The 26,275-nt window shown below is 38.0% G+C and overlaps 1 protein-coding gene across 2 annotated transcripts in view; it reads left to right on the top strand.

Annotated features, from left to right (window-relative positions):
• Positions 1-26,275, top strand: part of OTUD4 (OTU deubiquitinase 4) — a 48,789-nt gene that overhangs the window by 9,787 nt on the left and 12,727 nt on the right. The window contains exons 4-14 of one of the 2 annotated variants that reach the window (XM_030917407.1): positions 7,820-7,866; positions 8,794-8,866; positions 10,295-10,376; positions 13,039-13,171; positions 15,838-15,895; positions 16,147-16,261; positions 16,354-16,418; positions 19,539-19,633; positions 21,280-21,383; positions 21,486-21,672; positions 25,805-25,967. In XM_030917407.1, the coding sequence (XP_030773267.1) occupies positions 7,820-7,866; positions 8,794-8,866; positions 10,295-10,376; positions 13,039-13,171; positions 15,838-15,895; positions 16,147-16,261; positions 16,354-16,418; positions 19,539-19,633; positions 21,280-21,383; positions 21,486-21,672; positions 25,805-25,967 (1,122 nt within the window). Of the gene's footprint in view, positions 1-7,819; positions 7,867-8,793; positions 8,867-10,294; positions 10,377-13,038; positions 13,172-15,837; positions 15,896-16,143; positions 16,262-16,353; positions 16,419-19,538; positions 19,634-21,279; positions 21,384-21,485; positions 21,673-25,804; positions 25,968-26,275 lie in introns of both variants that reach the window. The other variant, XM_030917405.1, reaches the window with a different exon arrangement.

Raw genomic sequence — 26,275 nt, 5'->3', positions numbered from 1 at the left:
GGGACTGCAGGTGCGCACCACCATGCCCAGCTAATTGTTTTATTTTTAGTATAGATGGGGTTTCACCCATCTATACCATTGGCCAGGATGGTCTCGATCTCTTGACATCGTGATCTGCCTGCCTCGGCCTCTCAAAGTGCTGGGATTACAGGTGTGAGCCACGACACCCAGCCTGCAAAGTTTTTCTTTCCAGGCAACTGAGAAGGCGGAGTTCTTTCTTTCTTTCTTTTTTTTTTTTTTAATTATACTTTAAGTTCTAGGGTACATGTGCACAACATGCAGATTTGTTACATATGTATACATGTGCCATGTTGGTGTGCTGCGCCCATTAACTTGTCATTTACGTTAGGTATATCTCCTAATGCTATCCTTCCCCCCTTCCCCCACCCCATGACAGGCCCCGTGTGTGATGTTCCCCTCTCTGTGTCCAAGTGTTCTCATTGTTCAATTCCCACCTATGAGTGAGAACATGCGGTGTTTGGTTTTTTGTCCTTGCAATAGTTTCCTGAGAATGATGGTTTCCAGCTTCATCCATGTCCCTGCAAAGGACATGAACTCATCCTTTTTTATGGCTGCATAGTATTCCATGGTGTATATGTGCCACATTTTCTTAATCCAGTCTATCATTGATGGATATTTGGGTTGGTTCCAAGTCTTCGCTATTGTGAATAGTGAGAAGGTAGAATTCTTTCATGCAGGTTCCTATCTCCATGATCATCTCGTAAAGAGGGAAGAGACTGTTGAGACAGAAAAGGATAGCATTTACCTACCAACTCCTGCTGCTATACTTTTTCAGTCACGATGTTAAAAGGATTTTTCTTAATTTTTTTCTGTTTACAAAACTAACGTTCTCACTGTAAAAATCCAGATACCTTGGAATGCCATTTAGAATGTTAAGGTAAAAATAACATTGGCAAAGAAGAAAGCTAAGAAAGTTAAGGAGTAAAGGGAATGTAATATAGGAACCAAGGGTGTTTGATTGATGACTGGTGTATCCATTTGGTTGCCTAACACTAATTTGAGTGCTTGTTATGGGCCAAGAATTCCTAGTCACCCTAGGGATGCAGAGATAACGTAGATGACAAAAAAGTTTCCCTATCATAGGAAAGAAGGTCAATACAAGCTGGAAAAGTGGATTTGTCAAAAGAGTTATATAGATGTGACGCCGTAGGCATTCAAAGTGTTATTTCTAGCTGGGTAGACAAAGCAACACTTTGAGAGTGAGTTTGTATTTGAAGTCTGAATAGATTCTAAATAGGAAATGCCTGGGCCGAAGGGCATTCCAGTCAGTGAAAACTGTGAGCAAGGCAGATTCAGAAAACAGTTCAGATTGTGTGGAGCGTTGAGCATGTGAAGGTAAGAAGCAGTGAGAAAGGAGTTGGAAGGCAGGTTGGGGCCAAACTGTGGGAGAGCCTTCAGTGTTAGGATCAATGGTTTGGAGCTTATGCTTTAGACCCGTGTTTCTCAAAGTGTGATCTGTAGTTTATCTGTATCAAAATCACTTGATGTGCATATGAAAATGCAAATTCCCTGGCCCCTATTCCAGACCTGAATCAGGGCCTCTGGGCCTGGGGCCTAGGCGTCAGGCATTGGGAAGCCATATAAGGTTTTGGGGGAAGTCAGAGTAGTGGTTACCCTATCTAAAATTGTAATTCTCAGCTTCCAACACATTCCCTGTATCACTCTCTGCTTTATTTTTCTCTGTAGTGCTTATACCATTTAATGTACTGTGTATTTCGTTTGTCGTCTTCCTACTTGAATTAAGCTCCATGAACACGGAGTTCTGTATGTTTTGTTCACTGCTATGTTCCTGAGCTGAGGAATTTTGTTGACTGAAGGGTTGGATGGCATTTTGATGACTGAATGGATAGATGAAAGAATATTGTGTAAAAATAGTTTGAGGTGGATGGGATCACAGGCGGAAAGACCCATTTTAAAATAGTTTAAAAAGTATTTAATATGGAAAAATGCTCACATATATTAAGTGTCAAAAGGAACAAGTATTACTCTGGTTTTGGAGACAAATACCATTGAAGGCTTTTTCTCTAAATCCAGTCCTGAATATATTTTTATGTAATTCTGAAACTGAATTTTGCCAATATACTGTGATCACATATGCATTTTCCTGAGGTTTGCATTTTTCTTAGTTTATAAGCCTCTTTGAAGGCAGGCATTGTGTGTATGTTTTTATTGCTTTGGAATTCTCATAGTTACCTTTAAGTTTGGGGTTCCTAATTCATGATCAGTTTGTCTGTGCAGAATGAGTGTTAAGTTCACGTCACATTATATGTAACAGATAGGGAAAATAAACACCAGGATATTAACCGTTGTTATCTCCAGGTGGCAAGTATTATACGTGATTTTTTTTTTTTTTTTTTACTTCCTTTAGAAAAAATGTAAAATGACAAAGGCCATTTATTACTTTGTATTAGGAAAAACCACACAGTGTTGTTTCACAATAATTTCTGTGCAGCAGGTCAGGCTGTTGGACTATGAGAATTTGAGCTAGGCTAGGCATAATGGGAATGAAGAGAAGGGGACAGAGGGAGGAAATGAAGCAGTGAACTGAACAGAGACGGATTTGATTTGGGGTTGTGGGAAAGGGAGGTGTTAATGTTGGTCTGGTTTAGAACACGTGGGACAGGTTGTACCTCTTCCTCACGGTGGAGACTGGCCAGGTTTCTTTCTGATAAACACAAGACTTCTTAGGATCTCCCCAGTCTGATCAAACCTCTTCTTGAGATGTCTTAGGTATCTTCTGAACAGTTGTTTCTTTTTTGTTACTAGCAACAAATATTTATAAATCTTCATTCTTATTTTTTTGCTCTCCTGGGCTGGGCACAGTGGTTTGTGCCCCTAATCCCAACACTATAGGAGGCAGAGGTGGGCGGGTCACTTGAGGTCAGAAGTTCATGATGTTCTGTGAAACCCCATCTCTACCAAAAATACAAAAAAATTAACCGGGTGTGGTGGCGTGCACCTGTGGTCCCAGCTACTCAGGAGGCCAAGGCAGGAGAATTGGCTCGAACCTGGGACGCGGAGGTTGCAGTGAGCTGAGATTGTGCCACTGCATTCCAGCCTGGGCACCAAGGTGAGACTCCATCTCAAAAAATAAATAAATTTTTTTGCTTTCCTGATACGTGGCTGTATAAAATGAAAACAGAAACCATTTGGCGGATAGTTGATGGATAAACTCAGTTGCTTCATCCAGTTCTCAGAGAAAGAATCTTTTTCTTCTTAAAATAATAAGTAACAGTGGAGCATTTTGAAAGGTACCTCAGACTTGTGCAAGAATATGTTTTTGTCTGCTTTGAGGTCAAATTGACATACAATGAAATTAATCACTTTTAAATGTACGATTTGATGAGATTTGACAAATGTATACACTTATGTAACCACCACTACAAACATCATAAAGGACATTTCCATCACTCCAAAAAGTTTCCTTTTGCCTTTTTGCAGTTAATTCCCTTCCCCCTGTCCCCTGGGTCCTGGCAAGCACTGATTTGCTTTCTAAGTTTTGCCATTTCTAGATACATATAAATGGAACGATAGAGTTTGTAGTCTTATGTATTTGGTTTCTTTAACTTAGCCTATTGGAAACACTAAAATTCATTCATGCATTTAGCAGTAGTTCCTTTTTATTGAAGAAGAATAGTCTGTGTATGTATCTATCACAAGCTATGTATACATTTACCAGTTGATATTTAAGTTCTTTACAGTTTTGTATTGTTAAAATTGAAGCTGCTAGGCCAGACGCGGTGGCTCACGCCTGGTAATCCCAGCACTTTGGGAGGCCGAGGCGGGTGGATCACGAGGTCAGAAGATGGAGACCATCCTGGCTAACACGGTGAAACCCCGTCTCTACTAAAAAACAAAAAAAAAAACAAAAAAACCCAAAAAATTAGCCGGGTGTGGTGGCAGTCGCCTATGGTCCCAGCTACTCGGGAGGCTGAGGCAGGAGAATGGCGTGAACCCAGGAGGCGGAGCTTGCAGTGAGCCGAGATCGTGCCAGTGCACTCCAGCCTAGGTGACAGAACAAGACTGTCTCAAAAAAAAAAAAAAAAAAAAAAAAAAAATTGAGGCTGCTGTGAACAATTGCTTATAAATCTTTGTGTAGACATGTGTTTTCTTTTTTCTTGGATTAATACCTTAGAGCAAAATTGCTGGGTCATCTGGTAAACTACATTTTTAAGAGAAACTGCCAAACTTTTCGAAGTGACTGTACCATTTTGCTTTCTGTTCAGCAATATTATGAGAATTTCAGGTTCTCCACATATTTTGCCAGCACTCTTTGTGATTTAACTTGAATTTTTCTAATGATGTTGAGCATCTTTTCATGTGCTTATTTGTCATCCATCTAATTTTGTTGGTGAAATGTCTTTTCATAGGTTTTTGCCCATTTTTTAATTGCTGCTGTTCTTACTGAATTTTACTAGTTCTTTATACTGGATATAAGTCCTGTATTGGATGTACATTTTACAAATACATTCTTCTAATTTGTATTTTGGCTTTCCATTTTCTTTTCTTTTTTTTTTTTAATTTTTAATTTATTTTATTTGTTTTTTTTTTTTTTTTTTTTTGAGGCAGAGTTTTGCTCTGTTGTCCAGGCTGGGGTGAAGTCGCACGATCTCAGTTCACTGAAACCTCTGCCTCCCCGAGTTCAAGCGAGTGCCCTGCCTTAGCCTCCTGAATAGTTGGGATTACAAGCTTGGCTTTTCGTTTACTTAACAATGTCTTTTGAGGAGCAAGAGCTTAATACTGATGACTATTTAAGAACCATATGTAATTTTGATATAATATGGTTAATTAGTTAAAGCATATTTTGAAGGAATTCTTTTTACAAGAAAGATGTATGTGACACATCAAAAATGCTGATTAAGCAAAATTATAGTTTTAAGGTGGCAGACAGTGGTAGTAGAATATTGATTTTTTTTTTTTTTAAATAATAGTGACACTGCTTGGGGAAGATTTTAGGATATCCATTGTTTACCTAACCAGACTACAAAATAACTTATTCTGAAGATTACTTATTAAAAAGTACATTATTCTCATGTAGCATTTTCTTGAGACTGATAGAATTTTTCATTTTTTATTTTTATTTTTTTTAGAGATGGAGTTTTGCTCTTAACACCCAGGCTGGAGTGCAGTGGCGTGATCTCGGCTCACTGCAACCTCCGCCTCCTGGGTTCAAGCAGTCCTCCTGTCTCAGCCTCCTGAGTAGCTGGGATTACAGGCATCTGCCACCACACCTGGCTAATTTTTCTATTTTTTAGTAGAGATGGGGTTTCACCATGTTGGCCAGGGTGGTCCTGAACTCTTGTCCTCAGGTAATCCACCCTCCTCAGCCTCCCAAAGTGCTGGGTTACAGGCATGAGCCACTGTGCCTGGCAGAATTTTTCATGTTTTTAAGTGATGTAATGCTTCTTGTATAAAAATTAGAAACGTAGCTCGGGTGTTTGATCTAAACAGACTCATAGCAGTGGACAGTTTCCTCTACACCAAAGGGTATCACTTCTAGCAGTTTGTGAGAAGCCGTGATTGTTAGGCTGAGGCCTATTTTAAGAGATCTATTTTAATATATGGCACCTATTCCATTTTGAAAATCAGAGCTAACTTTTAGGAACTACTGAAAAGTCTCTGGGGGAAAAGATTGTGCTGGTCTAAGATCAAAACATTGTTTAAAATATTTTCCTTATTTGAGTTTTTCTTTTCTTCCAAAGATTAAGTGGCAACATTCACTTACCCAGAGTTCATTGTTTTTGGTGACTTAATGTATTAAGTCTTTACTGACTTCACAGTACTATAGGAAAATATTCTTATGATAAAAGTTTTAAAATATAGATGTATATAGAATGAAGGGTGAAAATTCTTCATTTTTCCTCATGTTAACTTCCCTGTCTCTATTGTCAGTTTAGGATGTATCCTCCCCATCCACTTTCTATACACGCACGTGTACCAATATGCGTGTCTTTTTGTTTGTTTTTTACAAATAGGATTATTTTACCATGATTTACTTTTAAAATTTGAGTGATTTTTCTAGGTCATTTCATGTGGTTATACCTCATTCTTTTCAATGAATACATGATATTCTATAGTGTGGATGAAACATGAATTATTTATTTTTATTTTTTTTGAGACAGTTTCGCTGTTGTTGCCCAGGCTGGAGTGCAGAGGCGTGATCTTGGCTCACTGCAACGCCTGCCTCCCAGGTTCAAGTGGTTCTCCTCCCTCAGCCCCTGAGTAGCTGGGATTACAGGCATGCGCCACCAAGCCCGGCTAATTTTTTGTATTTTTTGTAGAGACGGGGTTTCACCATGTTGGTCAGGCTGGTCTCGAACTCCTGACATCGTGATTCGCCTGCCTCGGCCTCCCAAAGTATTGGGATTACAGGCATGAGCCACCGTGCCCTGCCTGAAACATGAATTATTTTACTATTCTGTAGGAATCTTAGGGAATTTTTTTTTCCTGTTTCTTTTTTTTTTTTTAACACTGTTACAGATAATCCCCAGTGACATCATTATTTTACGTACACTTTTGTAGACATGAAGTATTTCTTTATGATAGATTTATAGAAGTTGAATTGCTGGGTCAAAGGGTATATGGGACATTTTAAATTTTGAAATATACTGGCCATTTGTCTTTCAGAAAGGCTGGGACTTTTCTAAGGAGTGTAGAATTTCCCTTGTTTTCAAAACGATTGCTAGCACAGTGCTGTCTTTTGTACCTTCATTTACCCTGAAGATAAGAGACCTTCTGCCCTTTTTTATACTTCCCGATTTTCTGCTTCTATTCTTTTTTTTTTTTTTTTTTTTGAGACAGAGTCTCGCTCTGCCCCCAGGCTGGAGTGCAGTGGCGCGATCTCAGCTCACTGCAAACTCCGCCTCCCGGGTTCAGGCCATTCTCCTGCCTCAGCCTCCCGAGTAGCTGGGACTACAGGTGCCCGCCACCTCGCCCGGCTAATTTTTTTGTATTTTTTTAGTAGAGACGGGGTTTCACCGTGTTAGCCAGGATGGTTTCGATCTCCTGACCTCGTGATCCGCCCGTCTCGGCCTCCCAAAGTGCTGGGATTACAGGCTTGAGCCACCGCGCCCGGCCTTCTGCTTCTATTCAATATTTCTTTTTTTATTTTTTGAGATAGAGTTTTGCTCTTGTTGCCCAGGCTGGAGTGCAACGGTGCAATCTTGGCTCACTGCAACCTCCGCTTCCTGCGTTCAAGTGATTCTCCTGCCTCAGCCTCTTGAGTAGCTGGGACTATAGGCATGGGCCATTACACCTGGCTAGTTTTGTATTTTTAGTAGAGATGGGATTTCTCCATGTTGGTCAGGTTGGTCTTGAACTCCCGACCTCAGGTGATCCTCCCTCCTTAGCCTCCCAGAGTGCTGGGATCACAGGTGTGAGCCGCTGCGCCCGGCCTCCTCTATTCAGTATTTCATTTCCCAAGCTTATACCATGTGCCAGCCTCGCTCCTGGGGGCTAGGCTGGAAGATAACTCTTGCCTTCAGTAAGTTATCAACTTGAGCCAGGTGCGGTGGCTCATGCCTGTAATTCCAGCACTTTGGGAGGCAGAGGCGGGCGGATCACCTGAGGTCGGGAGTCGAGACCAGCCTGACCAACATGGAGAAACCCCATCTCTACTAAAAATGCCACATATTGTGATCTGCTTTACATAAACGTTTTTATAATATTCACAGTACTACTAATAATAATGAACTTTAAGAACTCATTACATATGCTGTATAAATGTGTGTATAGAAGTATAAAGTGTAATCTAAAAAGTGTGAGACACTTATATGCCACCTTTTTTTCTTCAATACAGGAATGGGTAGGACAAGTGGAAATAAGTGCCCTTTCTCTTATGTACAGGTAAACACCGTAATAACATAAGTAAAAGAAAATGTTACCAGTGGGAAATTATATTCCATTATATTAAAAATGTTAAAATAGCAAAGCTGTTTTATACTTTGGTTATGAAGCGTCTTTTCTAAGTTTTTTTTTAATCGCATCAATTAGATTTTGACATTTAGATAGGTCAGTGTTGAGAAATTTTAAATCTCAAAATACTTTGGAAAAGGGCACAGAAATTTTTCCGGTCTATGTTCTGTAAGATATCACTTATCAACCTTATAGAGAAATGATTTTCTACTTTCTCAGGGTCAGTGGCATTGAATGGGCCACTAGAACTGTACTAAAATACCATGTTACAAATTGAGTATTCCTTATCTGAATTGGTTGAGTCCAGAAGTTGTTGGATTTTGATTTTTTTTTTTTTTTTTTTTGGAATGTTTACATTACACTTACCCAGTTGAGCATCCCTAATCTGAAAATCTGAAATCCAGAATGCTCCAGTGAGCATTTCCTTTGAGTGTCATGTTGGTGCTCAAAAAGTTTTAGGTTTTGGAACATTTGGGATTTTGGCTTTTTAGATTTGGGATGCTAAACCTGTATTCAATTTTGCCACTTTTGCCCAGTAGAGAAGCAGGTAAATACTTTGTTTTTTCTTTTCAGAATGTTGTTTAAATTTCATCTTCAAAATTTCTTTGATTTTTGAAGTCTCCCTTTAGAATTATATCTGACATTTAAAATATAAACAACTTCGAAATTTTACATGTAAAAAAAGTTACTTTTGTATAGATATTTTACAACTTAGTTATCTCATTGTCTTTTGTATCTCCAGTGGTTGGGACAGTGCCTGGCACATATTAGGTCCTTGAATGAATTAATGAATGAATGATTAAATTCAAATTAATCAAGTATAGTCCATTATAAATAATTTCTAAATGTTATTTTCAGGAAAGATTTTGTAATTTATCGGGAACCAAATGTTTCTCCTTCACAAGTAACTGAAAATAATTTTCCTGAAAAGGTAAGAATTTTTCTTTTTTTTTTTTTTTTTTTTTTTTTTTGAGACGGAGTCTCGCTCTGTCGCCCAGGCTGGAGTGCAGTGGCCGGATCTCAGCTCACTGCAAGCTCCGCCTCCCGGGTTTACGCCATTCTCCTGCCTCAGCCTCCCGAGTAGCTGGGACTACAGGCGCCCGCCACCTCGCCCGGCTAGTTTTTTGTATTTTTTAGTAGAGACGGGGTTTCACCGTGTTAGCCAGGATGGTCTCGATCTCCTGACCTCGTGATCCGCCCGTCTTGGCCTCCCAAAGTGCTGGGATTACAGGCTTGAGCCACCGCGCCCGGCAAGAATTTTTCAAAGTGTTGTAAAATATTTAAGTAGAAGACCCACTTAGTTGCTACCATGACCTCATAAGCTATAATTTTAAATGATTTTTTGAAATATTTCCATATTAAGGTTATAGTATTCTGATTTCTTAAAAGTTCCTATTGTCAGTCGTATTATTTTGTATTTTTTTGCTCCCACAAATTACTGTTTTTAACCCTTTTATAACATTTTAGTAGAAACACTGAAAAGAGATGAGACATTAATATATACAGTGAATTAGAGTGTTAGTTTTTTGTCAATGTAAACATTAAGTACTACAATAACTTGTGAAAATAGGTTCTGCCATTACATCCAGGAATACTTTAGTAATCATATATATTTCCCTGTTGTAAATTTTACTCACAAGGGTGTCGTTGCATTATCTGTCATAAAGCAGAAGCAACTGAAAAATTTTGTGAAGCCTAGAAAGAAAGATCATCTGACTTATTATAAGAGAATTTTTGTCTTAAGTAGCTATTTTGGAGTCATGAAGGCCAAATTGAAGTGACTTGTGTTCCACCATTCTAGTGGTGGTAAGTTAGAGGGGAATTAAGTAAAATACTACTGTTAGAAGAGTTTTGGGGTTTCTGGGATGTTTTAAGGGATCTGGCTTTTTCAAAACAAATTTTGAAATATATTGTTATATTCTAAACAAAATGCTCATTTTTCTTTGTATATCTGATGATTTAGAAAATCACTTATACAAAGAAATTTATCTTTGATTATGCTTGTTTAATTTTGCTTGTTAGAGGTTAGCATTAATAAGGTTTTCAAATATTTTCTTACAGTGTCTTAATTTTCTTCTTTAAGTAGTTGAAAGCATGTTTTCATATATTACTTTTATTTTTTTGTGATCCTGTAAACATTTCCAGAAATCATTTTGAATTTTTTGATTCAATGCTTATATAACATTTCAACATATGGATGTACTGTAGCTTGACAATATTGAAGCTTTAGGTTACTTCTAAAATACTCACTGTCTGTTTGGAAATGATCTAGTAATTCAGAGGCATTGGAGACGTACATTGCTATGTAAATGTCATATATATGAGGGGCTGAAATGTTTCTTTTATTTTTCCCTTTCAGGTATTACTGTGTTTTTCAAATGGAAATCATTATGATATTGTGTATCCCATAAAGTATAAAGAAAGCTCTGCTATGTGTCAGTGTAAGTATCACCTTGTGTTTATATGGGAAATTATATTCCTGAACTTATAAAGTCTTAATATAAACAAATCAGAACAAATAATTCTATTGTGATATGAAAGTTACGTCCTAGAACCTTAAATTACCAAGAGTATTAATATTGTAATAAAAATGTGTTGCAGTAGGAGGAAAGGTAGCTGGGCATGGTGGCACATGCCTGTTTTCCCAACTACTTGGGAGGCTGAGGTGGGAGGATCACTTGAGCTCAGGAAGTCAAGGCTGCAGTGAGCTATGATTGTGTCACTACACTCCAGCTTGGGCAACAGAGTGAGACCTTGTTTCAAACTCAAACAAAACAAAACAAAACAGAAATTGGAGGAAAGGGAGCTTGTGGCTAGAGTTTGACTTGTAAATACCGACTGTTTTTTCCTACAATAATTTCAGTAATAAAGATTTGTATGCATTTTAAAAACTGTTAGTGTATAGCTTGAAAATCCAGGTGACTGAGCAAATCAAACATTTGATTGTGTTTGGCTCCAGGGCAGCATTTTGAACCTTGGCACTATTGATATTTTGGGCCGGATAATCCTCTGTTGTAGGGCTCTCTTGTGAACTTCAGGGATGTTAAGTAGCATCCTTGGCTTCTACCTAGTGGATGGCAGTAACACACACTCTCTCCCTTTGTGACAACTAATAATATCTCCAGATTTTGCCAAATGTTTCTTGGGCATATGAATTCCCCTTGTCCTTCTCTTTGAGAATCCCTGCTATAGAAGAGCAGTGACCCTTCCTACCAGTTTATTTTATATCATCTGTACTGGCAAAGCACAGATCAGTCATACAAAGCAGTGGTACTGGGCTTGTGACAGCTTTTTCCTCTGCTCTTAAGCTAGTGGTAACCAGTAAAGATATGTGCAATACACTATTTAAAAAAATTAATCCATTGTAAGATATGAAAGTGTAGCTTCTGTACCCTGGGGTATGTCTTCTCTCTCTCCTAGCTAGTCACAATCTGGACATTAAACAGCTCTGGGAAAGATAGCTCCTAGAGCTTGTCTTTCCTGTGCTTCTAAGTGCCTGTGGTTTGGGTGATATAAGGGCTGTAACTCCTGTTACTGGAATGTGGAAGAAAGATGGTCTATAAGAGGAAGTCTCTGTGGGAACTCATTTAGAGGTGGACACCCAATGTTTCTTTTGTTGTTGTTGCTACTTTTTTTTTTGAGATAGAGTCTCACTCTGTCGCCTAGTGCAGTGGCTCAGTCTCCGCTCACTGCAACTTCCGCCTCCTGGGTTTAAGCTGTTCTCCTGCCTCAGCCTCCCAGGTAGCTTGGATTACAGGTGCACGCCACCACGTCTGGCTAATTTTTGTATTTTTAGTAGAGATGGAGTTTCACCATCTTGACCAGGCTGGTTTTGAACTCCTGACCTCAACTGATCTGCCCGCCTTAGCCTCCCAAAGTGCTGGGATTACAGGTGTGAGCCCTACCACACCCGGCCTTTTGCTGTTTTTTTAAGACAGGGTCTCGCTCTGTCACCCAGATTGGAGTGCAGTGGCATGATTTCAGTTCACTGCAACCACTGGTTTCTGGGTTCAAGCGATTCTCCTGCCTCAGCCTCTTGAGTAGCTGTAATTACAGATGTGCACCACCACACTTTGCTAATTTGTATATTTTTAGTAGAGACAGGGTTTCACCGTGTTGGCCAGGCTGATCTCGAACTCCTGACCGCCAGTGATCTGCCCGCCTTGGCCTCCCAAAGTGTTGGGATTACAGGTGTGAGCCTCCACACCTGGCCCCATTGTTGGTGAATTCTTAGTACATTTGTTTTCTTAAAGCTCATCGTAATAAAACCAAATGAGAATCCTAAAATCCATGTATTTTTGAATTTTTGTTAAAATATATTTCCCTATATTTGAGACTGGAGTTTTAAAATTTTACTTTATTTAAAGCAACAGAGTTGTCTAAATATGCTTCTTTCATTCAGTGGCTGCTGAGAATATATTTTGTAACAGCTTTTTTTTTTTAGTTGCTTATGTAAAATTAAAATCTGGAGCTAGGTTATGTAGTCAAACATCCTCTTTTTCTATGGAAACCTGAGAAGTGCTTGTCCAAGGGTACAATTAGTGGGAAAGCTTAGACTAGCATCCAAGTCTTCTGAATTGTCAGCTAGTATGTACTATATTCCTCTTTCTAGCAATCTTAATGCTTCTTACTGTTTTTCATCCAAGTCTCTTAAGATTGGGCATGTTGTATGACGTACTTAAGTCTCAGTTTCCTTATCTCTACAATCAGAATAATGCTTCACTGTGCTGGGATTAAACGTAAGGATATATAGAGGTGCACAGTGTGTGGAATGTAGTAGTAATAATTGCTCAGTATGTGTGTGTTGGCTTTTCCTATTGTCCTACTTGTTTCACAGTTGTACCTTTTGGTGATGGTGTTAGTTTTTAAAATGGCACTGTCTTTTGCGATTATTTTAAACTACTTAACTGCACTTACAGAAATTTTAGTTGTACCCTGGGTAACTTTCTGATTAAATTATGTTATTGACCATAAGGTTTAGCAGGTATCTAGTCAGGATTTTAAAAGCCTGAGCAATAGAAAGTTACAATGTTACGGTCTGTTCCTGTTTTTAAAAAACTCCCTATAGTTAATGTTGGAAAATCTGTCTGTCATTAATTGCAGCTCTCCTTTATGAATTGCTGTATGAGAAGGTATTTAAAACTGATGTTAGTAAAATTGTGATGGGACTAGACACGTTGGAAGTAGCTGATGAAGACAACAGTGAAATATCAGATTCAGAGGATGACAGTTGCAAGTAAGAATGAAATCCTAAAATATTTTTCTAGTGCCATACAAGGAAACATTTAAGTAAATGTCTTTACATTTCAGTAAATGTCTTTGCATAAGATATATTGAGGTGTTAATGGTATTCATAAAATATAGCCGTCTGCTGAAGTTTCTTTATCCCTGCCACTATTTTTACCTAATTTCTATTATGGGACTGTTTGGATGTTTATATTAGGATATTATATTAGGATGTTTACTCTTTTATAAGAACCAACCCTATTGTATTCTTATTGAAACTAAAAGTATATATTGTTGTATGAGAGTATGAAAGGATTGTACTTGGTATGTTACACTCTGTGACACTAGAAATATAAATGGAACTTAAGCCTTAGGCTATCTAATTCTTTATTATAAAAATAACTTAAAATATATGTATATCTCTTGATTTGTAATTCCAAGTATTTATTGAATTAAAATTTTCTGATCCTGATTGAAAATTTGGCCACCATTTCTTTCTAACTTGAATCAGTGTCTGCCATTGTAAATTTAATTCTAGAATGGACTGACTTTGCATAGATAGAAATTTTGCTCTATGGTTCTCTCTGAGCACCATGTCATTGAGCATGGGGGGCATTGGAAGAGAGAATGACTAGCTTGTTACAACTTATTACCTGTGATTGGGGTTGGGGGACTTCTAGCACATCCAGCACGTGCCCTTTGGTTGCTGCTGGTGGTAATGGTATTAGAAACAACTGGGTCTTATATGGCATTTGGCAAATGAAGTACAGAGTAGGGGCTAGTAAGCTGGAGAAGTTTACTGGAGATGGTAGAGTAGGTGTATAAGAAGATGTGTTCACTATTGTGTTTAGTTTTTCTTTTTATACCGCACTCTTGTCCTTGGAATGTGGATTACCTTTACATTGCATTATTAAAATTCCTTTTTTTTTTTTTTCTGAGACGGAGTTTTGCTCTGGTTGCCCAGGCTGGAGTGCAATGGTGTGATCTTGGCTGACTGCACCCTCCTCCTCCCGGGTTCAAGCGATTCTCCTGCCTCAGCCTCCTGAGTAGCTGGGATTACAGGCATGCGCCACCAGCCCAGCTAATTTTGTATTTTTAGTAGAGATGGGGTTTCCTCTATGTTGGTCAGGTTGGTCTCGAACTCCCGAACTCAGGTGATCTGACCACCAGGTGATCTGACCACCTCGGCCTCCGAAAGTGCTGGGATTGCAGGCCTGAGGCACTGTGGCCTCTTTTTTATAAAACCATCAGATCTTGTGAGAACTCACGATCATGAGAGCAGTGTGGGGGAACCACCCATGATTCAATTATCTCCACCTGGTCTTGCCCTTGATATGTGGGGAGTATTACAATTCAGGATGAGATTTTGGGTGGGGGCACAAAGCTAAACTGTATCAGCCTACATCTCAACACTCATTTTTGCCTACTTATTTTTTTTTCCTTATTAACAGTTATCAGCATTTAACATACTCATTACTTACTAGTTTTTATCTGTTGTCACCAGATTGTACATTTCATGTAGGCAGAGTTTTTGTTCTCTTAAATGCTAGACCCCAGCACCTAATAATACAGTCATCCCTTGGTGTATACCAGGGGATTTGGGACTCTTGAGTATACCACAGTCTGCACATATTCAGGTCCTGCCACGGGCCCTGTGAATCTGTTTATATGAAAAGCTGGCCCTCTGTGTACTTGGGTGTCACATTCCAAGAATACTGTATTTTCGATCTGCTTTTGGTTGGAAAAAAAGCTGTGTGTAAGTTCAAACCTGTGTTGTTCAAGGGCCAGCTGTGTACAGTGCATGGCACATAGTAGACACTCAAGTTAGTTATTGAGTATATGAATGTGTAGGTATGTATGCGACTGTGAATTTAAAGGGCTGATGATGGTGCTTTCATTGTGCTGAACATTATTTGACGTAGAGTATTTTTTTTTTTTTTTTTTTGAGATGGAGTTTCGCTCTTGTTTCTCCGGGCTGGAGTGCAGTGGTGTGAACTCGGCTCACTGCAGCCTCCTCCCCCCAGGTTCAAGCGATTCTCCTGCCTCAGTCTCCCGAGTAGCTAGGATTATAAGCACGCGCCACCATGCCCAGCTAATTCTGTATTTTTAGTAGAGACGAGGTTTCTCCATGTTGGTCAGGCTGGTCTTGAACTCTCCAACTCAGGTGATCTGCCTGCTTCTGCCTCCCAAAGTGCTGGGATTGCAGGCGTGAGCCACCGCACCCAGCTGATGGAGAGTGTTTTTAATAAACGGGTTGTCGAATCTGCCTATAGATAATTTTGTTGTAAATGGATTTTTTTTTTAAATGGGTATATTGAAAGAAACTGGTATATTGAATTTACAAAACAATGTAAAAACTTGCTTTCAATATACACGTGAGTAAATTCAATTATTCTACCCACCCAAATTTCACTGTTTATTTCTGTTCTCTTACTGATTACTGAGCCAGTTAGAATTACTGTTGTCTTTGACTTCTATCTTATATATATACATTTACATACATATACCCTTTTATATATAGATACATTTATACCAAAACTTGTATGAGCTCACTGGAATATAGCTCTGAGTTTTTGGAGCATAGTTCTGACTTTGAAGACTTTTAGATGAGGTTAGAAGGTAATTACATGCAAATACCTTTTTTCTGCCCCTAATTATGGTTATCTTTCTTTGTAGGAGTAAAACTGCTGCTGCTGCTGATGTGAATGGATTTAAACCTTTGTCAGGCAATGAGGTATTTTTTTTAAAAGTGGTTTTAAAACTAGCTCTTTAATATAAGAAAGCATATACATTAAAATCTTAATTTTTTTTCTTTTTTCTGGTACGTTTCAGTCAAGTCAGGATCATCTAAGAAATTGATTTGGTGGCTTCCTAGTTTTTTGAAGTTTCTTTTCTTCATTTGACTTTAGTTTTACGTGTATCTCAAACAAAAATGTTTTAAAAGACTCGTGTTGATTGGACTTCCTGACTCTGTTTATTTAGCAGCTGAAGAACAATGGGAGCTCTACTAGCCTGCCTTTGTCTAGAAAGGTTCTTAAGTCACTCAATCCTGCAGTCTATAGAAATGTGGAATATGAAATTTGGCTGAAGTCTAAACAAGGTGAGTTAAAAATCTGCATTTTCCATAAATTTGCTTTGTAGCACTTGAAAATAAGTCAACTTTATATTATACTGACCTTTTTTTTTTAACAGCTCAGCAAAAACGTGATTATTCCATTGCTGCTGGCTTACAATATGAAGTTGGAGACAAATGTCAAGTAAGTGACTTATGTAAAATAAGAGATTTTACTTGAAACCTTGCTTTTTCTAATACGAATCGAGAAAACAACTGAGGTGTGAATATGTTGTTAATTTGGGATTTCAGAATATATGTATCATGTATATACATTTTAGTAGTTTACAAGTATTTAGCTTTTTGACTCATTTGAATACATTGTTAAAATTGTATGTATCTGAAACTGTGGCATTCCATCACATGATCTTTAGAAACAGTTCAGCCTGGCCGGGTGCGGTGGCTCAAGCCTGTAATCCCAGCACTTTGGGAGGCCGAGACGGGTGGATCACGAGGTCAGGAGATCGAGACTATCCTGGCTAACACGGTGAAACCCCGTCTCTACTAAAAAATACAAAAAAAACTAGCCGGGCGTGGTGGCGGGTGCCTGTAGTCCCAGCTACTCGGGAGGCTGAGGCAGGAGAATGGCGTGAACCCAGGAGGCGGAGCTTGCAGTGAGCTGAAGTGAGCTGAGATCCGGCCACTGCACTCCAGCCCGGGCGGCAGAGCGAGACTCCATCTCAAAAAAAAAAAAAAAAAAAAAAAAAGAAGAAACAGTTCAGCCTTTGGTGTTACTTGGTTCAAAGAAGTAACGATAATAACGTTTCAGATATTGAGGTTTTTTTTGTTAAAATTGACTGAAATTGTTTCAAAATTGACTATAGGTCATTTAGTTTTGTTTATGAAAATCATCTTGGATGATGTTGATACATAATGTTTATTGGACTGAGGAAGGAAAGTGAACCACAGAGAAGTTTTTGCCAATTAATTTGAATAAGCAGCTGCCCTGGGTTTGAGTAGCTGATTGTTAAAAGGAGAAAGTTGGATTAAAATCAATGTTTCTTAATCTAGTGGTTAACCCCCTCACTCGCCCCCCAGCCCCCCCACCCCCACTGAACATTCAGCAGTGTCGAGAAATTTTTTACTGTCACAACTGGGAGGGTGCTACTGACATCTAGTGGGTAGAGGCCAAAGCTGTGGCCAAATACTCTACAATGCATAGGACAGCCTCCCTCATCTCCCTCCAACAAAGAATACCTAGTCCAAAGTGTCAGTAATGCTTAGGCAGAAGAAATCCTAGGTAAGATAATTTACAAGGTCTCTTCTTGTTTTTTGTTCCTTGTTTATGGAAAAATATTGCTATTTCAAAAACAAAAACAAAGCCACATACACAAAAAATGTTATATGGAAGTTAATTCTCATCAGAAATTATTTCCATCAAAAAATGTTGCCTTTTAAAAAACTACTTTAAAACAGCCATTGACAAACATTTATTTTTGACTTACGGAGGAAACATTTACTTTATGATAAATTGGCTTATGTGAAGTCATCTGATTAGCCAGGATTTTATCTTAAGAACCTTTAATAGTTCTCGTTCTGGGGTATTTAAAGGTGAGGAAAAAGAGAACATGATTCATTCAGGTACTGCCTTATGGGATTGTCATAAATCTGCTCTAATTGTAGAAGGGAATTGTGGAAGCTTTTACTACATTGATAGGAAAACTTGAAAGAGAACAAACTAGATTAAATCCAGGGTTTAAAGGTCTCTCTCCTCACCCTTCTTGACAGAGAAGAGAAGATGGCTTATGCTGTATCACTAAAGTCATGTTATTTTAAGTGAAGCATATTTCCTTTGAGGTTGAAATTGCTTTTGGTAAAGTAGGTGCTTTTGATAAAGTAAATGGTAAAGCACATGCTTTTGTTTTTTTCCTTTTTAGAGTATTTTATTTCCATCTGTACTGCTTGACCATTTTATTTGGATAACATGGTCATTGGGTAATTTGGATAAAATTTTAAGAAACTGAGATGACTCTAAGGTGACTTTTGTTTACTCAAGTGTGTAAAATGTAGTTTAAACTTTTGATTAGAACTAAGTTCAGAAAAGAATTTTTTTATTGTGAAACTTTTGAAGGAAAAATGTCTTGTCATTGATGAAGAATGAAATATCAGCTTGAGGACTTTGGTTTACTACTAAAAGTGGGAGGTTGCTTAAAACATTGTCCTGTATGTTGTACTTGGCAGGTACACAATTCAGTGTGGGCAATTTAACAATAGGAAGAAAACTTAGGCTTATTTCCTCTTTTATCAAGGATTTACAATTGCGTAATATTAATTGTAAGAGAACAGTTAATGGATCTATTTTTAGGGATAAAACTCACAGTTGCACATTTTTAATATAGGAAAAATGGGAAGATAATAATTGTAATAATAGTTGCTCTCACTTGTAGAGTGGTTGCTGTGTGCAAGTTGGTATCTCTTATGTGTATCCTGTGCACCCTCATTCCATCTCCATGAGTTCTGTGACGTAGGTACTATTATTAGCTCCATTTTGCATTATGAGGAAACTGAAAGGAGAGAAAAATAACTTGCCCATGGTTATATTGCTGGCAAGTGGAAAAGCCATACCTGGAAGCCTGGGTTATGTGGGACCATAGCCCTGCCTTCAGAACCAGCGCATGTTGCCTCTTTTGTTTAGAGCCTTAACATATTGTGCTCCTACTTTTTGAACAATATAGAAAATCAGTTTAGAAAAGAATTTAGAGGGACAAAGAAGAAAAGGTTTTCTTTCTTTTAGGTGGGAGATATGGAGGTCTGGGAAGTTAAGGAGATGGATTTTATTGTAGACCTCTTTGTACTTACTTTGTTTTTACTGATAAACTTTATTTTCTGTTTAATTAAAGACAAAATTTTAAAATCTGGGTGTGGTGGCTCATGCCTGTAATCTCAGCACTTTGGGAGGCCGAGGCAGGTGGATCACTTGAGGTCAGGAGTTCGAGACCAGATGGGCCAACACGGTGAAACACTGTCTCTATTGCAAATACAAACAAAACAAAACAAAATAAATGTAGCTGAGTGTGGTGGCACGCACCTGCGATCCCAGCTACTTGGGAGGCTGAGACAGGAGAATCCCAGGCTTGAACTGGGGAGGTGGAGGTTGCAGTGAGCCAAGGTTGCGCCTCTGCACTTCAGCCTGGGTGACAGAGCGAGACCCTGTCTCAAACAAACAAAACAAACAAAAAAACAAAAAAACGCAAAAAACTGATTGATGCAAAGGAAGCAGGTGACTGATTTTTTTTTTCCTTTTCATTTTTGGAATTTTTAACAGGTGAGGTTGGATCACAATGGAAAATTTTTGAATGCAGATGTTCAAGGAGTTCATTCTGAGAATGGACCAGTTTTGGTTGAAGAACTGGGAAAGAAGTATGTACTACTCTTCAGCTAAGGCATTTACTGCCTCTTCCATTTAGCCTAATCATGAGCATTTTAAAATGGCTTTCTATATTTGCAAATTCAATGAAAGATATTGCCCATGTATAGAAAGTGTATTTGGGGGCCGGGGGCGGTGGCTCATGCCTGTAATCCCAGCACTTTGGGAGACCAAGATGGGCGGATCACGAGGTCAGGAGATCGAGACCATCCTGGCCAACATGGTGAAACCCCGTCTCTACTAAAAATATAAAAATTAGCTGGGCGTGGCAGCGTATGCCTGTAAATCCCAGCTACTCGAGAGGCTGAGGGAGGAGAAGGAGAATCGCTTGAACCAGGGAGGCAGAGGTTGCAGTGAGCTGAGATCGTGCCTCTGCTCTCCAGCCTGGTAACAGAGCTAGACTTCGTCTAAAAAAAAAAGGAAAGTACATTTGTTCTGACCTCTAGAAAAGCACTAAATGTGCAAATTTAGTATTTTGCACATTGTCTAACTTTAAATGAAGATTGTTTTGTTGCTTACTGTTTAAAATGTACCATTGTGTGCACAAAGGCAGTTTAAGAAATTGACTAGATCGTAATATGGGAGCTTTGGAGGGATTCATTTTAAATTCATTCAGTACTGCATTGTGTGTAATTAGTGTTCAGTCAGTGTTTGTCAGATGGAGTAGCAAAATATTGTTGGCTTACCTTATACAGTGTTATTTTAGAGCACCTTTGTTTCAGTTGCTGCTGGGCTTTATTAGAGAAAAAGGTAGTAAGTCATACCTTAAACTTCACTGTGGAAAAATTTGAACATACACAAATTAAGAATAGATCCCCAATATAACCAACAGCACAGTTTTTGAATCCCAGTATAACTCAACACCCATTTTTAGCAGCTCACAGCATTTTGACCAATTTTTTAATTTTTTTTTGAGACATAGTCTTTCCTGTCACCCAGGCTGGAGTGCAGTGGCGCAATTTAGGCTCACTGCAACCTCTGCTTCCCGGGTTCAAGTGATTCTTCTGCCTCAGCCTCCCAAGTAGCTTAGATTCCAGGCATGTGTCACTATGTCCGGCTAATCTTTTGTATCTTTAATAGAGACAGGGTTTGACCATGTTGGCCAGGCTGGTCTTGAACCTCTGACCTTGTGATCCGCCCACCTCAGCCTCCCAGAGTGCTGGGATTACAGGCATGAGCTGCCTCACCTGGCCTAGGCAATATTTTCTAATCTATTTTCCCTAATATGTTTTTAAAAAATGAAAATGAAATTGGCATATTTTGAAGGTAATCCAAACATCACACGATTTCTCCAGTGATGTTTATATGTTTCTCTAACAGAATAAAGACTTCCTTCCCTGCCTTAACTACAGTACCATTATCCTATCTAAAAGAATAAGTCATTCTGTATTTAACTTTTGCTTAGATTGTGATTTAGCCTTTTTTTTTTAAATTAGAAAATATGCTTTTGATTAATACCATTTTATTTCATTAGAATTACATCTGGATTGGTAAATGCTGTTTGTACCTTAATTCTAATTTATTTTAATGTAAGAAATAAAACCAGAAATTCTTATATAAGCTGAAAATAAATATGCAGAATATTTAAGTATTCTTACTAGGGTATTTTAAGCTATCACAAGTCTTTTCCCCTTTGAAGGCACACATCAAAGAACCTCAAGGCACCTCCCCCAGAAAGCTGGAACACAGTGTCAGGGAAGAAGATGAAAAAACCTTCCACTTCTGGACAAAATTTCCATTCTGGTAGGAGCACATCAGGCTATCATTCCTTTGGGATTGGGATGATGGTACTTGGGATTGTTTATAATATGAATATTATGATGTACTTTTGGGTTCTTATCACAGATATGGATTACAGAGGGCCAAAGAATCCAAGCAAGCCAATAAAAGCCCCATCAGCACTACCTCCTCGACTGCAGCATCCTTCAGGAGTAAGACAACATGCATTCTCTAGTCATTCTTTAGGGTCACAGTCTCAGAAATTCTCCAGTGAGCACAAAAATCTTAGCCGGACACCTTCACAGATCATAAGGTAACCTTGAATGCAAGAAAAGTATAGAAATCAAGTAAGAGGCATTTGTTGTATTTGCCGCATTATGTGCATTTAAATATTTATAACTTTGTATTCATATAATTGTTCCTACATTAGTATTAAGAGCATTTTGGATAAAACATCATGTGAGGATCTCAATTCTTTATAATTTTCTTCAAACAAAGCAAGGAAGTATATATAGAAAGACCTTTATTTTTTAGTATTTTTTCAAATGGTTTGGGAGATCTTATTCTAGCCCAATGCTATTCTGGCACTTAATTTTCTGGTGGCTTGTAATACGGTAAATACTGGATTCCAGATTGCATTTCTATTTCCTTGAGAGGTGAGGATACTCCCATTTGTACAGGAACTTAAAGCAGCCCAAAATTGTTTACTTTGATAAGTTTTGATTGTGGTAATGTCTTTTAATACTGAATGGGGCTACAATTTTAGGTCTGTGAAATTGTAAATATCAACATTCTAAGTATCCAGAGACAGATGAACTTTGAGCATCACAATTTTCCTGTGCTATGTGGATTTTAATTTTTCCCTAGTCTCCAGTTTCTGTTGAGTAACTTTATAACCCTTTGCAAGAGCTTTATTTGAGAGGCTGTGTCTTACGTTGAAGCTGTCTTTATCATGCAAATATGACTGTGTTTCCTGTGGAGTCTTCATAGGTAACCATGACAAGTACTTTTCCCATCAAAGCACCTTCTCAATTGCCCAAATTGCTGTAGCATCAGCTTATGTGTTTGCTAACCCTCTGGTCTTTAGTTCCTTTATATCTGGCATTTGGATGTTACCTTTTTTGTGAATGCACTTAACATTTTGTCACTGAAGATATATAGGCTGGTGTGAAGGTCATGAGTTATCTCAGTTGATTGTTCACAGTCAGTTACAGATCAAACTCCTTGTTCTACTCTTTCACCTTTTCTCACTACTGTAGTTGGCTTGTCTTAAAAAGAAAGGAAATCAAAAAATATGTTTTATGTAGCATCTTCAAGACAGAATTGTAGTTCTTAAGCTGACATTTATCAATACTATAAGCTGACATTTATCAATACTATTTTAGTTTCTTGGTGCTGTTGTAGCAAAATACCATAAATTGGTCATCTTAAAACAACAGAAATTTATTGTTTCACACTTCTGGTTGCTAGAAGTCTGAAATCAAGTTGTTGCCAGGGCCATGGTCTCTCTGAAGGCTCTAGGGGAGAATCTGTTCCATGCTTGCCTCCTGATTCTGGAGTTAACTGCAGTCCTTGAGGTTCCTTGGCTTGTAAGTGCATCACTCCATTCTCTGCTTCCATCATCGCATGGTGGTCTCCCCATGTGTCTCTGTCTGTCTTTTCTCATAAGGACATTAGTCATACTGGGTTTAGGTCCTATCCTATTCAGTACGACCTCATCTTTACTTGATTACATCTGAGAAGACCCTATTTCTAAATAAGGTCATGTGCACAAGTACTAGAGATTAGGAACATGAACATACCTTTCTGAGAAGCACAGTTCAATCCATAACAAATACTAATGATTCTAATCCGTTACATTACCTCTCCCAAACAGGATTTATGCCACTAATCAACTAGTTTATGGCTGAAGTTTGTTGTTTGGACATTGACCAAACTCTGGTAGCCCCTGGTGGTAGCTTACTCAATGCACGAAGAGTATCTAGATATTAACTTACTTTGAATGTTAACTTTGGAAACCTAGAAATAGAAAGTAACTATGGAAAGGTTATAGGCAGAAATTAATTGTTTAATAATATTCTCATTTTTTGATAGAAAAAGCAATATTATTTTTCCTTGAACACAAGGGTACTCTTTAGTGATTTAAAGATTTAAAAAGAAAATACAGATAGACTACAAAATGGCTAATTATTATGAGTTTATAATCCAGTGTGTTTCTGGTGTTTGATCGCTTGTGAATTGGTACAGTGCTCAGACAGATGTCTTGTACCAATAATACTTTCAATCAAGTTTTTTTTTTTTTTTTTTTGAGACAGTTTCGCTCTTATTGCCCAGGCTTGAGTGCAGTGGCGCAATCTTGGCTCACTGCATCCTCCGTCTCCCGGGTTCAAGTGATTCCCATGCCTTAGCCTCCCGAGTAGCTGGGATTACAGGCGTGCACCACCACACCTGGCTGATTTTGTATTTTTATTAGAGACGAGGTTTCACCATGTTGGTCAGGCTGGTCTTGAACTCCTGACCTTAGGTGATGAGCCCGCCTCTGCCTGATTACAAAGTGCTGGGATTACAGGCATGAGCCATGGCACCCGGCCTCTAATCAACAGTATTTTTAATACTATGAAATAGAGAAGCATATCTTATTAGGATCCTTTTATATATGTTAGCTATATGTGTTACTTGGTATATAAAAATACTTGATGATGTGTGACAAGGCAGTGATAATTAATACCACAAACATGAAACTTCAGAGATTTTTTGACATTGTGACTAATTACATTAGAACCTAGTGGTATTTGCAGTTTGTTGTTAGGTTAGTATGCCTTCTCCATTGTGTGTGAGATGCAGTTTGTTGTTAGGTTAGTATGCCTTCTCCATTGTGTGTGAGAGCGAATTTTACTAACGTATTAAAACAAATTTAAAAACTTTATTGAATATTTAAAGTAAGAACATTTAAAAACCTAGTCAGATTTTAGAATTTTATAGCTAACAATCTAATTGATTTAAGCCCAGTACAGTTAATCTTCACTGTATTTCTGATTTGTAACACATCACTTTTGAATTTCTTCTAGTTATAGAGCAAAAGAGAACTGTAGTGCTGGATATGAGACCTTCATGACCTCTTACTTTTTCCAGTTTTTCCTCATTGATAATTGTTTCTTCCTGTGGAGAAAACACAAAATATAACCAAAAACCAAGCAAGATTGCCATATATGCTTTCATTAATGTGGCTATCCAGGAAATACTGTGGCTATCCAGGAAATACTGTGACTGAATATCTATCTTCAAGCTAGATGAAAATAGACCGTGGTAGCTTCTCTCTGAGGATGAGATGAAAACCATACAATAGTGGTCATTTTTTTGGGGTGATAGGAGATGGTGACAAGGTAGTGCTAATTTGGCAGAGACTCCTGACAGTTGCTGAGTCCTCTTCAAAATTTTTTACCACTGGGATTTGGGAAGGATTAGTCTAAAATAGTGAGAGTCCAGATTTTCTGTCCCTCCCTTTTTTCATCAATACCATTGGGGTTGACATCTGTCCTATTGTAATTAGAGTGTGATTGTAAGTGGGACTGTGTAAGGACGTGAAATGGCTATTTATTTCAGCGGTAAAAAAAAAATCAGATGACATCATAGTGCTCTACTCTGTTGAGGAGGATAATATTTCTTTGTACTGTGACAAAGTATTTTTCTTACAGGTTTTAGATTTTCATGTTCCATTTTTGAAGAACTGTTAGACATGATAGAAATAGTATTCATACTGTCTTTAATAGTTATAAGCCATATAATACATTAGGGTTGGATTATAGGGTACTAAACTCTATTCATGAATTTCTTGTCATCCTTTTTTGACCAAAATTATGTGGAAACGATAGCAGTCTTATCTATGCAATTGGTATCCAGCCTGACATGTTTTAGTTTTTCTTTTTCAGCTCTCTATGTCCCTTGGTGGTGTCATAAACAAGTGGGAAGATGGTCCTTCTGTCTCATTGGACCTTTGGACCATTCCCCTTTACTTAGAACAGAAAGTGAGAATGCTTTTGAGACCTAAACTAATAATTTTCCCTTTGAGAATAAATTCTTAATGAAAATATTGGAATATGGTATAACAAGTATATACAGTTCTCACATTTCTTCCTTGATGAAAAGAAAAAAACCCTCACTAATTTTTGTATCATTTGAAAATAAGTTTTTTTTTCTTTTCCCCTCTACCTCCCATTGTTAAGTTTGTCTTCTTGACTCTCTGTAAGGTAGGCTAATGCTACAGGAGCTTCCATTTGCTGAACATTTATTAACTAGGCTGCCAAATGTTCTAAAATGTCAGTGTAGCTAAATTAGTAAAATGTTTGTATTGCAAAATAGATCATTTTATTTTAGGTACTCAGTACAGTTTGTCTTTTTTTTTTTTTTTTTTTTTTTTAATCTGACAAGAATGTTTTATTTGACAGAAAACCTGATCGTGAAAGAGTTGAGGATTTTGATCACACAAGTCGAGAATCTAACTATTTCGGCCTTTCCCCAGAAGAACGCAGAGAGAAGCAAGCTATAGAAGAATCCCGTTTACTCTATGAGATTCAGAACAGAGATGAACAGGCTTTCCCAGCCCTTTCGGTATGTATGAAAAGACAATTTAAAAGTTATTGTCTAGAAGTTTCTCTTAATACAGTTTTTAGATTAAGCCATAGTTCCCAAGGGTAAACTAATTTTTAAACTTTAAATACTTTAAAGATCACATTTTTTTCACATTTTTCACATTTTTCCTTTTCACGTGTTTAGTAATCTCTCTGGACCTAGAGATATTACTATAAGGTTGATAGACTTGAGGCAAGTAAACTGGTTTGTTCACTTGTAGTTATTCAGCATTTTCTTTTGAACTAAAACGTGTTTAATTTGTTAGCAAAAGTACTGTGTACTAGAGG

This window comes from Rhinopithecus roxellana, chromosome 2, assembly GCF_007565055.1.
Source record: "Rhinopithecus roxellana isolate Shanxi Qingling chromosome 2, ASM756505v1, whole genome shotgun sequence".
Lineage (NCBI taxonomy): Eukaryota > Metazoa > Chordata > Mammalia > Primates > Cercopithecidae > Rhinopithecus > Rhinopithecus roxellana.
Note: the sequence above shows the minus strand (reverse complement) of the source record. Positions and strands in the feature narration are given on the sequence as shown.